The sequence below is a fragment of the Saccoglossus kowalevskii genome, chromosome 2, assembly GCF_978046115.1.
Source record: "Saccoglossus kowalevskii chromosome 2, keSacKowa6.1, whole genome shotgun sequence".
NCBI classification, from domain to species: domain Eukaryota; kingdom Metazoa; phylum Hemichordata; class Enteropneusta; family Harrimaniidae; genus Saccoglossus; species Saccoglossus kowalevskii.
In genome coordinates this window covers 35741663-35758594 of record NC_140642.1, presented here as the reverse complement: position 1 = coordinate 35758594, position 16932 = coordinate 35741663, and the positions used below count along the sequence as shown (strand labels likewise).

At 36.5% G+C, this 16932-nt stretch overlaps 1 protein-coding gene across 1 annotated transcript; it reads left to right on the top strand.

Annotated features, from left to right (window-relative positions):
- Window positions 1-2941: 2941 nt before the first annotated feature.
- On the top strand, window positions 2942-16843 carry LOC100377950 (muscarinic acetylcholine receptor M2-like). Its single transcript, XM_002741674.2, has 2 exons — window positions 2942-2988; window positions 15442-16843. The coding sequence occupies exon 2, from the start codon at window positions 15452-15454 to the stop codon at window positions 16841-16843; it is 1392 nt and encodes a 463-aa protein (XP_002741720.1). The 5' UTR covers window positions 2942-2988; window positions 15442-15451.
- The last annotated feature ends 89 nt before the right edge of the window (window positions 16844-16932 follow it).

Genomic DNA, 16932 nt, shown 5'->3' with positions numbered 1-16932 from the left:
CAGCACTGGTGGCAACGGTTGCCATGGTAGACAATTCTATTCTCAATGGACATGGGATTGCTCGATCCATGTCTAATCAGATGATATTATTGACGAATGGTCTTCTTATTTGTGTTATACTGCCATATTTCAATGTCGCAAAGGCATTTTCCGGTAATAAACCCGTTGTTCTGAGTGTATGTGGCACGTTTAGGTTGCGTTGTCGAGTATGCTGAACCATAGCGACGGCCATACGCACTCGTTTCAATGCCAGTCTGTTATTTCGTTGGCTTAAGTACAACGTCGATATTAAGTACAACGTTATGATTCTGAAACCCGATGCCAAGGAGACGAAACACGTGAGCTTTATTGATAAGTCGTATTCATCACATTGTTAGCTAAACTGTGCCACTGAATATTGCCGAATACTGTCAGTCGTGTTCACTGCATAGATTTACTCACGCATTCCGGATTAATGTATTAATTGGGGCAGCAAATGTGGTTGATTATCATAAACATTGAAATTGCAATATTCATTGAATACCTCACCTTCAATGAGTAGTCTTGGCGCCATTGACGGACGAGACCCAAATTTATTTGATGTCCTAATCTTTCATGGCGCACTACCACCTGTGCGTGAAGATGAAATCTATCACGATTTGCATGTGTGCTTGCGTGCGAACTTGTAATAAACTTGGCACTTAGATTATACGTTACCAAGTTCATGACCGACGTGGATCTTAACCTGTAAAGGATATCAATCTTGTATCAATGCCACCGATTTGTAGTTCTATATAACAGACAGGTAACATGATTGATCTTTTAGTGGCCAAAAAAAAAACGTTGTTTCGCAATTAATAAAACTAAGTGATTCGAAATAACTATGACGACGGTAAAAATGTTCTTAGTTATTACGCGAGAAGATTTTCATAATTTATAGAACCACGCGATTATATTCAGATTTTAGGTTGGTGAATGTATTCTACGGTGCACTCAATTTACTATAGTCTGTCTCCATTAGCTAGTAATGTTATAAATGAAAGAATTTAAAATACATGTACATGGCATTCAACTTGAGGTGATTTGAATCAAATACACGTTTGTATCTCTGAAAGGCTCGTATTATTCGTCAGTAACGGCCCGTTGATCTCATTAAGGCATACAGAACACTCTATTGTATCAACCTACGTTATTTACAATGGGCTGAAACACCATAAGTATGAAACCTAACAATTGTTTACTTTGGCTTACTTATAGATGAATTGGAGTGCTATTAATCACTGCGTCCAGTGCGATTAAGATCGGTAAAACATATACATGTATTCACAAACAGTCTTCTCAAATCACGCTCACATTATAGCATGGGCAACCAGATATTGAATTTACGGCGCCTCCCAGATATTATCACTAGTATAGAACACAATATTTAGCTTCAATAAACATGACAGGCATGATTTCAAATTAACCAATGTCTTCACCACCTCAAAATAACTTACTGGTTAATTTGTCAAGACCTGGATGACTGGTAAGCCCATAATATTCAAGCAGTCTAACCCTACGCGCTTTGAAAAGTGGAATTGTTTCTGTAATATCGCATGAACATTATACTCTCGATTCGAAATGTATACGTAATAATTGGAATTAACACCAACAGTTTGTACTGGATGAACCCAATGCGTTACCGTGCTCACATATGTGACTAAAGCATTTCTGAGCGATAAAGATCGAGTCATTTAATGAAAACTAGGGGAGGTCAGAAATCCCACCGGTATATTCAATATATGACAGATGTACGCACATATGCAGATTATATACGTGTTTAGAATAACTATTAGGAGACTAATATTGTTATAAGGCGTGTTTCAAATGATTGTACAGATGTGCCAGTCGCTAAATAGAGATAGTATATTGTAAACATTAATCTGAAAATGTTAATGTATATTGCCATAAATTGGGCACGTAATTATAGCCTTGCCCATTGCTGGATGTATTTCCATCGTAGTGCCTTTCATTGTTCTTAGTAAACCACGCCATCTGTATCACGTGACCATCTCCATGAGATCATAACATTTTGGACATTTTAGGGACTGACGTTGTTTTGGACGAACATACGCGTCTGTGGCATTTACTCTTTCACATAAACAAAGAAAACGATGGCTGGCTGTACAGGGAACAGTGGCAGAATTAGACATTGTGTTATTATTTAATCAACACGTAGTAATTCCACGCCGATATTAAAATACATGTATCAATTACATTATATTTTACGCTTTGAATTGAGCGCCGCGTACAGTAAATAAAAAAGACAAATTTAATTAATAACCAACCCCTCTTTCACTATTTTAAAGTCGTCGAACATGTCACCGTTCGGGACACAATCAGCTTATCTTTTAACAGTCGCCAACGATTAGCCATTATTCAGACATATAGTCCACTGCCGTATATTTTATCTGAGACCTTTGTATAACCAGCTTGAAAGAATTGTTGAACATGGCAGTAAAGAATTCTTGGAAGCAATTACTCACTATTTACGTTCAAGCAGTCACGTCGGTGTCCATGACGACTAAATCATCCAAATTGGTGACAACGATGGAGTTCTAAAAATAGATATGCCACTGCAATTGAATTATTGCAGCCCACCCTCACCGTTCTGATTCCATTCACACCCTACCTACAACTGGGCCGCATCACACACAAAACCTGGTCACCCCTAACATCGTAGTGGAATAGTCTTAGTGGGACGTCTCGCGTGTTATTTCTACAACGGAAGAAGTCAGTTTGCCAGAGTAGCATTGCCTGGACTTAGAATGCTATCTTACTTCCCTTTCTTACCTTATTTTGCTAGGTTCATAGAGGGCATCACCAGGTAATTTCTTTTGTTGGAAATCCAACTGAGGTCTAAGCTGGATCCAAGGTGTCACCAAGCCTGGAAACATACCGTAACTCGTGAGACTTCACAGGTGAACTTTGCTTCATTTGATATCAATATCACTCTGCAGCGTTTCGTAGGTAGGTTTCGATATTATCTTTCCCGAATTATTTCGTTAAAACATACACCAATTCACATTTGATTTGATTACATTTTTTCTGCGTTTATAAGCTGGAGTCTCGCGAACCTTACGATTGCCTCTCATACTGCTATTGTGCGCGGTCTCATTGTATATCCAGCGTATTTGTCAACATTGCCTTAAGTTAGTCAACGGGGTTAATAGATATATAACGACCTTTTATTGGCTTGCATTCAGTGATTTCTCCAAAGAGACAGGTGTGGATCGCGTCTAGCAGAGAAGCCGCTCGATGTATGAGCTACAGCATGGGTACATCACGGGCGTGCAGCGTCTGTCAATTCTTTAAAATATGATCTTTGTCCATGCCTTTCTCTCTATCTTAACACATAACATTGAATGAATAACTAAACGTGTTAATAACAATACGTTATCTCACCATGTAATCATAATTTTATATTCTTAGCAAATAATAATTTCAAAGAAGCGCATATAATACTCCCCTAGAAAAAAATTCAATATTTAACTGCATTTGTTGCTGACAACACACTAATCTCTATTTCCATGTCTACAGATGTGCTTTGTCCTTCAAATGAACGTCTGACTATTGATTCGTAATTGGTTGTATAATGGTTCTATAATTCCAGTGACGTAATTGTAAAAAAAATAATTCGCTAGGCTAACCGTACTGTCAATCTGAGTTGCCACTCGTATGAAGCCCCATTTCGTTGCAATTTTCCTAGAAAGAAAAACACGAGCTACTTTTGGTTCACTTGTAAACAGATCGATCCTCTGTTAAATGTGATAGTACTGCTAGCCACTTTTCTCGAATAATGAAGATGTTAGTTCCCATTAATCGGCACGCCGGCGGCATTTGCACATGATTCACTAAAATGAAGGCTATTTGGTCATAGTAGAACTCATAAGGGACTTCGACCAAATAAGTGTCTAGTAGTTTACAAATCATTGCATTTTCCGTCAATATAATGCACGTCACTACTGCCCATAGTTGATGCAATAGGTATTTCTGACACAGCGGTTACTGTCCCCATTGCTGCTTTGGTGTGCCGCAAGATAGTATATGCTGGGTAATCAACCAATTACATGTTTCTACATCACAACCGAATTGACTGTACACGTATACATATATACATGTAAGCTGATGAATCATATAGGTGCGATGCTTCAACTTAGTGTCGACCAACGTGCGTACGGATATCACCCATCTTGTTTTTTTCTGAGAGCAACCCCATAACCAGCGTTATACAAGTTCAATGTATATTATACGTGAACGTCATTCGAGATATGTCGACATGCATAACGCATCTAGCGTATATACTTCTTTAGACACGATGGCAGAACATTACAAACAGTCAAATCGGACTAAGATAGTCATCAGTAATACTATATAGTACGTCAAATTAATATTCTCTGATTAGTTTTCTGTACGCTGAGAAGTTACATCTTTCTTAAATTACTGCTCTGCGTTATCCATTAATACATTTGTATTCCTCCTTGTAAAATATAGCAACATTGCGTGACGAATGGGTGTTCACGTTCTCGATTATACACAATACATTGCGTTAATGTCTGAATCTATGTTCTTGCATTCTGTACGCGCAATCCATCAAACGTTTGGTTAGTGATTTATCTTGGTGACGCCAGCCACCGGCTGTCTCATCGATATGATGCCATATATGGATGAAGGTGGCATCACCATAGATTCCGCTACCAAGCAAACGAGTCGTTAAGTAAGCTTACTGAGCCATGTAATTATAATTTAAATAAACCGATCAATCGTATTATTTCATTTCACGGCGTATTTATCCAACTGTTCATTTATGGTTTAGCCATCCCAGTTTACACTTGAAGCTCATCGGCCTAGCGACATTGCATGTTAATTCCTAGTTACTACGTGTCCATGTTTTCCTATAAATTACCATTATCAAACAGAGAAGGGTCAAAAGCGATCAAGAACGACTATATGCATCTTGGACAATTTAAACACTATCCTTACACATCACTGGAGTTTTTTGTTACGTTCACTTATATCAAATAATTATGCTTAGCGAATCCATTAGCTATGCAACATCCTGTCTTGCTTTCTTGTCTCCAGGAAATAAATCCAACACTGTCGCGTTGATTATGGTATGAAAGGTAGACATTTATTCGTCATATTTAGCTTACTGGTAAATTTGTTTACAAGTTATCACCAGTTTTAGATTGAAAAATTAAAAAAAGGTACAATCGTTTTTAAGTCAACTTGTGAAACAAACCATAACATTTTATAACTTGTTATTCAAAATCAATATCTGATTGGGCTTCACACTGTGTATATTTGAACAAGAAACAGTGTATTAAAACAGTGTTATAATTTTCTATATCGTAATACAAATCTCGGTAAGCTGAATGGTCAATGCAAATTTGGCATCATGACTGACTACCATTATATATAACATAATACATTATTATGTTGGTGGTTTTACACTATACTTCATACTGAATTATTATGCGGAATTATATTACCTTTGGATATTTCTGAAACGGCAGTGTATTATAAAGCCGTGTACTTCTGAGAAGTCATTTCAATTTTGTTTCACCCATGTCTTGTGACGATTTCTTTGCGAATTGTGAAAATATCAAGATATAAATTGACTACACAATTAGTAATTACCAATCTCTGAAAATGTAGATTCGAAAATAATTGTATTACTTAATCACAAAGGGTATAGCGATTGCAATAGGTGTTTTTTATCTTTTATGCAAATGAGCCGGGAAACTCTTCGATGTCTTGAATATGCGCTCACATATCACTGTGTTAGATGCAAAACATATATTTGGAATAAACAGAATGTTTGTTTTTCCCAAAACCTTGAACAAATAAAAAATACCACACTCGTGAGATATGCTCTATATATACATTCAATATTAAAAACGTTGTCAGTGTGAATTAATTATTGATGTTATTTTGTGTTGTTCTTGCCTTATTTCCCTTGTTGTTCCCCAGAAAACCATCATTGATTGTATTTCCAATGATAATTCATTGATTGTAAAGCTGGTTTCTATGGTAACGCGTTACGTACTGACCATGCATAGACAATTTTTAAATTGACATGTCGCTGTTATTGTTATACATAAACGACAACAACCTGCTTGATAATGGTAATTCTATTATTTATCACGAAATCCAATTAAGGCATTGACTCTGACCAAACCTATGTATAGGCACAATAAAGCGATGTACGTTACGAATAGGAAACCCTCATTATTATGTCTACAATGTTTACATATGTTTGTGGCGGTATTAGAGAAGACAGTGCAGATCTTCTTGTATTATTATATTAAAATGTTTGCTATTATAAAGTTTCTGGGCTTGATATAAAACTCTAACTATTGCTAAACATGTTGATTACACATGTAGACAATATACATGTGTGTGCTATATTGTTGTGTTGGTACTAGGGCACGCTGTATGGGTGCTTATAACGTGCTGTTACCTGACTGCTGCAGGCATCAGGTGGCAAAATGCTATCATATATCAAGAATTCAGTTTTTAGAAACATACCTCTGATTTCGCAAGAAGTGTCCCTCCCATTTAACGTTACATACATTTGTCATCCCGCTTGTTGTAACAAAACACTATGAGCTAGCTCGTATATCACCACACTTTTCGTTTCCAAAGCAACGGTCAGTAGATGAACCACGTAACCGGAGATAACCCACGACTTGTTTAAGGAAGCGTAATTTTATTCCCTTTGTGTGAGTTTAATCCCAAGTGATCGTTTTCAAGTTGATGCAAGGTGTTTGCAGTATCTGAGTTCTAGGCTGGGAATCCCCAACTTACCATATATTGAGTATTATTGTGGCCTTTAATGCACCCTTTCAAAGTAAATCAGTTTTGAGATTACAGCTATTACTGCGAATAAAAACAGTTCTACGCCTAGTTGCCGTGGCATCCTTCTTAGCGGTCATGTGTTTATAAGTGGATTGTATATAGTTTGGCCATTTTAAGAAGCTCGATCCTGTCATTTTGAAAGTGGAGCAAGTTTCAGTGAATACGCTCGCCCAGTGGCAATCCACCCTAGCGTCCATAGTTTCAATAAATTAATTGGGATTTTGACGTTAAGTATGGAATAAAATGAGAAAACGTGCTTAGAACGCTGCGGTGTGATTGCTTTGTGTGTATGTCTTATTTCACAAGTGTTGCATTTGCGTCTGTTCACCACATTTGAACTAAATAACCATATACATTACTACAGATGGAGCAGCATGTCAAATTAAACTCAAAGGAAGTCTGCGACACGGCTCTTCAATTATTAAAGATTCCCGATTACAAATAAGAAACAAAACGTGCACAATGCTAAGACATAAATGCGTTACTCTCTATTATAGAAATTAGTGGCTCCTCCCCGGAGGCCCTCAGATCACACACTTCGTCATCAAACTTTTACTACGTTTAATTGAATTGGGGTAATCAGCTTATGAAAGAGCACTTTGTCAATTACTACTTGCGCCGAGGCTAACTTCGTCAGTTCTTAACTAAAGTATAGTACTTCATTTAGCAATATTGATTGGTAAAAACGTGATTGACAGCATGACATCTAAGCATCCAAGTGGTATGTTCCTCCTCACTAAACTGTCCATTACGTATAAACATCTCTTTACTCAGTGAGATTGCTTTCTTCTGTGTGAGTGGCTATTTAATGGGATGAACGTTCAGTTCTGTTGAAATATTTCCCAGACGTGACACAGAATGAAATACATTTGTTGAACCCTGTTGACTATATATGTGGAAACGTAGTTTGCCGAATAGCATGAAATGGTATACCCGACTACGTTTTAACTTTACCCTAGTGTACCCTGTTTTTATGTGATGGTACATTATATGAGATATGGAGGGCATAACCACAGATATGGCCACATATAATACTAGTTAAATAGTTTCGTTCGCAATCGCAAACTTAACCTTTTTTTACAAAATAGACTTACGTCAACCAATGTCAAACGCGTGTGGCTGAATTCCTATTTAATATGTGAATAGTTTATTTAATAGCACTGGACCTGTAGTTGTCTGGTTGCACGTGGGTTAAGGGTGTTTTTAGTGAAGTATTGATCATACAAGACATACTAAATCGAATTCGCCTCTTGCCATTCACAAGCTTGAAAGTCGTGTTTTTTAATTATTCGACGTCGTTTCCATATTCTTCCGCACTTTGGAATACATAACAGATCAGGTTATTTTTTGTCTAATTTACATATAGTGCTGTTGGATGAATATGTTTTGAGCAGCATCTTCATTTTACTGTTACAAATCAATGACTGTTAACCTCGTGACTGCCGCGAGCGTGTGTTGTTTTTGCCGACACACGATACAGCAGATCGAAAAATGTTTTTAGAGGATTGAGATAGAGAGGAATAAAATAAAATAAAATAAAATAAAATAAAATAAAATAAAATAAAATAAAATAAAATAAAATAAAATAAATAACCTTAGAATGCATACTAGACAGTAGAACAGGTACAAACGTATCGTAAGATAAGACAAGCATGTATGATTTTAATTACAGCAAAACAATTGTCATAACATCTAAGAAGTTGATTGTCATTATATATCCAATAATAATTTTAATATTCTTCGCAAGATACAAATTCTTTGAAATGTTAATGTGGATACAAGTATAATATATCCTATCACTAAATAACAGCTACTTAGGTGCAAATTATATTAATTAAAATCATAAAGTTATTGATTAAGAAATAACTAATCATTTTTATTTGAATGTATTGTACAATATATTATAAACTTATTGATATACCACTTCAATTAAATAATTGAATCATGGAACCACGTCACCGTGGTATCTGATTACGTACAACCATCTGTTCGAACATACACCGCATTGTTGATTTATATGCGACAGAAATGCGCAGTTCCGACATAATTAGAAAGTTATCGTTTCCAATGACAGCAAAACGTCTGTCAGTGATAAATAATATGTTATTACAGCAGTTATGTGTTAGTTATATACCCACTTGTCCAACGTCCAATGCCAATACGTGTATATGCCATATATATATATATATATGAATACACCACGATAAATAAATACACACACTCGATACCAATAGTAAATAATATAGGGCTAGTTGCTAACAATATATTAACTATTAAATATATAAACTATATTAAATATTTTCTGAAAATCAAACTTCGCGGTGAGTTTCTCTTCACATAGACGTTTGTAGAACGTTTAACATACAATGGTGCACAGAACAGATGTGTCAAGCCAATACACATACGTTGACTCCGAACCAACAGTGAATTATTCCATACAGAATTCAAATTCATACCATCACACCACATCAGAACAGTAACTACACAACAGTCATTTTGTGGAGTGGCTGGCGTTATACAAACGTTAATTATGTCATAAATATACGATATGTCAAATATGTATATCATTGCACATACACGACCCTTAGACATATCGATGAATTGTTATGCAACACATACATTGCAGTATAGCAATGATTTGCTAGGTGTCTATACAATGATTATTATAATTGTATTTCCGTCTGATTATTATAATTGAAAATCGAAACGTGTATCATGGAGGTATGAACTGTTTATACCTCCATGCATATAGTTAACTCATTTGAAAATAAATACCGTATTATGAAACCTACATAGAACATGACCAGGGACATCCAACAACTGTTGATATCATTAATTCGTGTCACCAGTTGTGGGCAAACTAAATAGTCAAATTATAATTACTGCCGCTTGCAGGTTGAAAAGTATTTATTTTAAAAATGCCAATACAGTACATCATGTTGTTACTGCTCTAATAACCGTGGTGTGTAGCCATACGTCAATTTATTTCAGCGTTACTCGTCTGCATAACATACACAAACTCATTAACGCCATCTCCTTATTAATTGTGACATATCGAAATAAATTGATCATCTTTGCGGTTATTCAATTTACAGTTCATTGAACAGTCACAGCTGTACCAATTACTTCCTGATAATTAACCACGAAGGAATTAATATGTATGATTTGTCGAATATCATGTACGTGAATATTGCATAGTTCAAATCCAACTATTAGAAAATGCACAAATATTTGTGGTGAAAGGTTCATGTAGTACTGTACAAGGGGATAATTATTCACTGGGTTTTAATTTTGCTTATTTCGCTGACTGGAAAAATGCGCTAAATTAAAACACAGTGAATATGTAAAATTTAGCATAGAACACATTATCTAAATGACGAAACCGTGAATTTGAAACCTACTGAATATGCCTGAAATGGTAAATCAGTGAAATTTAAACCCAGTGAAAATTAGTCATTTTACAGTATTTAGGAACCGTTTGCAATAAAGACGCAATTAAGCATGGATCTCACATTACCAATATTACAAACATCCGTTACAAAAATAAGTTTATTATATTAAAGTCTGTGATGGTTGCAGTCACTCTAATCTAACGTTTATGGATGCCGAGAATCGCTTCACCGTGTTAATTCTGACCATGAATGTTGATAAACATTAGAATTACTGGAAGGTTTGTATCGATATAGAAGGACATCGTTAAATTGGTACGTCCGTGTGATCATATGGTTAGGCGAACACGTCGTATTAAATAATTCTCGTCGACGGCTTCGAACTATAGAAACTGACATTAGTCTATCCATGCATGTATCATGCATAATGCGACACTGGAAGCTCTGCGGTTTATACTTCCGGTTTTATTAGCAAACTAAACATTTACAGTTAATGAGTAGGCATCCACTGTACCCAGCATAGCAACAATTCGATTATGGTTTACTTATGACTTTAAAAAAGTGTGTTTATATTTCAAGTCACATTTATTCCATTCGATGTGCCAGATTGTCTTTCGTGTCACTACACGTGTGTGTGCAATTCAATACTTGTTTAATCCCATGTACATGCCTTCGGAAAAGACTTTACCACACAAACCCAGATGAGACATGTTTACATGGAATCACGTATATCAGGTACTTGCGGAGAATTCTGTATTCTGTGACCCATGACAAACATGGCACTAGTACACATCAAATGAAATGGACAGGTTACATGCAATCTAACCTAACTGCAATTCAGTGTAGGATATTTCCCCGAGGAGCGATAATTCCTATATTTATATGATTACTCAGGCATAGTTACACCATATCATGACTTGAATCGTCTATGATGCAATGCAATCATGTACGTTCCGGCGTGTAAGAAATACGGATAGGCAGTTTTACTATGAGAGCGATTATCTACACTGATACTTGATACCAGTTGGACGACACTAATACCCACTTGTGTGATACAAGTGCTGAGTAAAACGATGTCGTAATGGACAGTTGTAGCCTCGTTTGTATGCAGCTTACACAACATCTTCAATATATCTGTAATAATCTGAATTAGTTTTTTTTTTCCACGGCTTACAGATAAGTACTTCGATCTTTTCCATCTACATTTACCGTACCCGTCCACGCAACCTCCACGCTGGAGCACTTTACCAATAAGTACGTTTGTTGGGAATTCGGGATCTCCAGTGTCAAAATCTGAGTTTCATTCATTATTTGAGATTTAGTGTTTTGTAACCAAAAATTAGCCATGCCAAACACGACTTATGGCAGATGCTTTTCTTTACGATCGGTATATTTGAATACACACCAAAGGGGTGAATCATATGGATAAAAAGCCATAAGTCCTATAATTTTGTGTTTGACTAAATGCAAAATGCAAAACCTAATACGATTTAATGTTCATAACTAAAGATCACTGCAGATGTAACTGGATATATACAACCTTAATACTATAATCTATTATTCTGTTTTCGCTAACATTTCATAAATCATCTGCACACGATGTCTGTGATATGTATTACCTAGGTTACTACAAGAAAGTGATCACCTATTTCACTTGTAAGATCAATCATATTTGTCATCTTGGTCCCATAACACTTATATATGACTTATTCAGATTGTACGCGGTTGAAAACGAATTTCTCTCTATGGATAGCTAGGGTGTATTGCCATGAAATACTATTATTGGCGGACAGAGCTTATCATTCGCACCACGTTTCAACGACAACACGATTGTTGAATAATTTTCCTTTTTCTATCAATTCGCAAAGCAATGCATTGTATTTGATTAGATTATTACCTTAATGACAACAATGCCATTGTACAGTGCATACACATATTATAGCACATGTCCTTACACAAACCTACATATTTTTTCTTTCCAAGAAGCGGCATCAAAGAAACAGTTCAGGTGTTTATTTCATATATTATGGATTACTATGTCCGAATAAGCTATAACTGAACTCTAGCCAACTTCAATCTTACGCGAGTCTTTATTCCACTACATTTATACGTGAGTACCGATTTCTAACACAGACTGACAATACTTGCTAGATTGCAAAGTAAACATAATCTTTCACACATCTGAGTCGCTATTCAAATGTGTTTGCTATACAATTGGCAATATGTTCCTACAGTGAATGTAATGACACTCGCACCTCATACAGTTAAACTGTCTACTGTTGCTGCTTGAAGAATCAGTTTTGTCAGGTGGTTGGAATAAAGACTAGTACGCTGTATTGTCAGCTACATTTTATTTGACGCCTTCGCAAAATCGTGTAATATGTGTACTGTTATAAATGCAATAGCTACAGTATTTGCAAAATATCTGCATCAGATTTTATTTTTTACAAATAGCCGAACATTACCGAACATTTCCGTAGATTATGATTTTGACTGTGATTTTCAGTGTTTTTGTGTTTGTTTTCAAATCAGAAAATCAAACGCGGAAGTTTCTGTTCGACGCTCGGAGATGGACCAAACATTAAGCAATAAATATTTGATGTGAAACATTTTTTTATTAAAATTGATTTGAGTTGTTTATTATATAGCTGTTAGACCTTTCTTCCGAATGCATAGAACGACTACATTACTCATGTTCAACTGTGCCCGAGCAAACATCGAACATTGCGAAATTTTTGCTGTATTTGTATGAGCGCGATTCCAAAGAAGAATTCAAAACAACAAAGCATAACAAGATTTTTGGTAGCGTAGTGAGCCGATAAAAGGCTAATCGTATCCAGTTTCAATTAGTAATACTCGCGGGCGCCGTAACGTTCAGATTCGATTTTCGTTTACTCGGGTTTTCAACTTGCCGATAACAAATCTTCAAAGTGTAAAAGTAATATTTCATAATACACTAATAGGTTCGTGTTGGTATTATATTTCAATGACATGTTTTGATAAGTGCTGAAGAGTATGTATGTATGCATAGATTCTGTCACATGGCTGCATGGTTCCAATATCGATAACGTCACAGCGACATTGCAGTAGCTAAAAATCTTTAAAGTGGTATGTATTTTTACTAAATATGTTAGTGGTTACGTATTATAACTCTCACGTGTAAATAATTTTAAAATGTCCAACTTTTGCATTTCTTAGGGTATGTTTTGTTTCTGATCATTGGTTCCTTGTGATACATTCAATGTTTATCAACAGTTGTATGCACAACCTTTCATTCAAAGCATGACTTCACCGTGTAGTAATATAAAACAAACAATTTGAAAACCCGGGCAGCAGAATTTAAAACATTTCAACATATGCGTGTATCAGCTTATTGACGACACGGTCTGGAAGCATCTAATGTGATATATCGACGTTATTGGTGTATTCAGACAATAATAGCAATCGTAATTTAGTTACAACCGAGACTATTTAGTGACATGTGCAGGTAGTCGTGATATGGAACATACGGTTATGGCCGATTCAAGATTAATCAGTGGGAATCCTCTCTGATTGCAAATCTCATTGCTATTTTATGCACTGACGGCCGAACAAGTGCGTTTTTTTTCAAACCAATTTACAATATACGCAATCATTGTCACTGTTTTACGTCAATGGACGTTTACATCATATAAATACTGGCGTGTTCATTTCCGTGGTAATTCTAATGTTATTGAATTGGTATTAGAGCGTTGTCAGAGGCTAACGCCGCGTATTAGTACATTCTTTACACTCCCCCGACATTCATTTATTACAGCCAATATATTGTAAAAGGTGATTTTGTTTCTGCGCATAGAATCACCGAGGCACAAACATTGATCAAGATCGGTGTGTCAAATGTGTCGGTGGTTCTATCTTGTAATAAACACTGACAATATTGTTATATCACGTGCGAGCATGTGATCGGTAAATGCAATAATGGTGATTATCAACTGGCTATGTTACAAGATAAGCTGATTACAATACGGAAAGTGAGCTCATAGAATCTTCACAAGAGATGTTTGAATCGCTGATGCCGGAAATAACTGATAAAAACAGGTTTTCAAGTGCTGTTTTGTAATTCCAATGAATAGAATCATTGTAGAGAATAGCGATTTAGCTGTCGTTTGTTCTCAAATTTGTTTGACACGTGACAATCACACACAAATCCTTGTTATACTACATCAAATCAATGTCACATCACGTGATGATTTATTTTGGATGGCAACCATACTGAATGAAAAATCTACTACACTATACCCTTTTCTTATGTACACTGTGTGGACAATCATAGTTATACTATAGACTATATATTGTGTATATAAACATGGTCGTCGTAACAACCAAAATCACGTGTTTACTGCATGTGTGTATCCTCTAGTATCTTTGGTTTTATTATCTTTAATTATTAAGTGCAACTGAGGGTTATATGAAGATTTGACAAATATACCCCGGAGCTTACAGTTAATAATTGTTCTGCCATCTCCAATTCGGGATTTTACTTGTCAAAATATTGCATTTCGATGTCTTAATTCTATCCAAATTTGGCAGCCGACTCAGGGTGGTTGGCCTACGTGCAGACGCTATTAGAGTGAAATGTTGGCCCATTTGCATGAACTGAGGTGTATATTACGATTTATTCCATTCCACGTGACCGGCTCGTCTTCAGTCAGCTTGGTGTACTGGAATATGAGAGATGATAATAAAACTTCATTTGACTTTACATTTGATATTCGTCGCGAGAATTACCCTGTACACAATTTCTACATAAGTTTGACATGTAACAACCATTAACAAACATTGACCATGAATATATTACACCTCCACGGAGCGATAAAATGGCAAAAACCTTGGTTCACCAATGACAGAAAAAAACATATATTTGCATGGAATATATAAACTGCGCACAGTACAGTAAACTCTGTTGAAGGCTAGGATACTGGCGGAGTATTAACCGATCGTGTCTGTTTCACTAGTCTTGCATTATAATTTAATGAAACATTGAATATTTGTACATCATTGGTAGCCTTTAGCATCGTACATATCACCGTTCAGCTGTACATACACTTCACTCCCTGTCAATAATGTATGTTTAATTGGTGCAAATAAACGCTCACTCACATTCAGTTTTTTTGTTGTTTTTTTTATTTTACAGGAACATCATCATGAACCTAAATAATTCAAGCCTTGTCGGCAACGACACATCAGGACTGCCCGACTTGCATCTGCCACCACATAATCCAGTAGCGCTTATTTTTATATGTGTTGGAGCAGCAGCGGGTATTGTGTTTACAGCCGGTGGCAATGTATTAGTATTAGAATCATTTCGGATAGAAAGACGACTTCATAAGCCTAGCAACTACTTCCTTTTCAGCCTCGCCTGCGCTGATCTCATGATAGGTCTTGTTTCAATGCCTCTGTATTCGGTCTATGTGACAGTTGGATATTGGCCTCTCGGAAACCTCGTGTGTGATTTATGGTTAGCACTGGACTATGCTTGTTGTACTGTGTCCGTGATGAACCTTCTTCTCATCAGTTCAGACAGACTGTGGTCCGTCAGTAGACCTGCATCGTACAGGAATAAGATGACTCTGAGGCGGGCCACTCTAATGATAATACCAACGTGGATCATACCATTTGTTGGGTTTTTTACCGCAGTCATTGGGTGGCCGTATTTCTCTGGCATTACACGTCCAGCCGAAATATGCCAAGTTCCATATATGGATGATGCCATATTCATGACTGTGTCTACTGTCGTAGTATACTGGCTTCCTTTATTAGTGCTTATTCTCATATATCTACAAATATTTCGAATCATCCAACAATTGGCAGCGAGGAAACGAAGTGCAAAGTCTAAGCAGCAGTCATGCATCGTAAGAGTAGACAACCTGAAACCGCATCCAGCAAGCTCCTCGTCTTCGGGTGTAAAGGCATCAAACAGTAGTTCTTACGACATGGCAGAAGATCGACCGCATAGATCGGACAGCGCATCATGCTCATCAAAAACCAAGTTCCTCTCCCCTTCAAATACAAGCAATGACCTGTCGATGCGCAAGGGACTTACGGAAGCAGAAAGCTTTGAAATGGAACCGAGTGAGGACACATCTTCGTCGGGAAGAAGAACAAATCTTGAGCCATCGACACATATGGCGTATGAGACATCGACACAAATTGCGTACAACGAAAATCACAATGAGATGGATAAAGAACAGCACAGACTTACTGATTCCAATTCCAAACGGGGCAGGAAATATCGCTGGACAAACCGGCACAAGTCAAGTAAATCGCGGCAAGACAAGACGGAGCGTGCTGACAAAAAAGCCATGAAAACATTAACTCTAATCCTTGGTGCTTTCTTTGTCACATGGAGTCCTTATAGCACATTTTTTATCATTATGGGATGGTGTGCGAAATGCATCGACCCCGGATTATATTCATTCAGCTATTGGCTATGCTATATGAACAGTACACTCAACCCTTTGTGTTATGCGTTTGCTAATGAACTATTCAGAGTTACATTCATAAAAATATTAACGTGTAATCGCTGCCGTAATTGAATACTCTATGGATTCTGTCGATTATAGCATAACACATATTTACAAAGAAATTACAACTACTTCCAACTGTGTAATTTCGTATTTTTGAC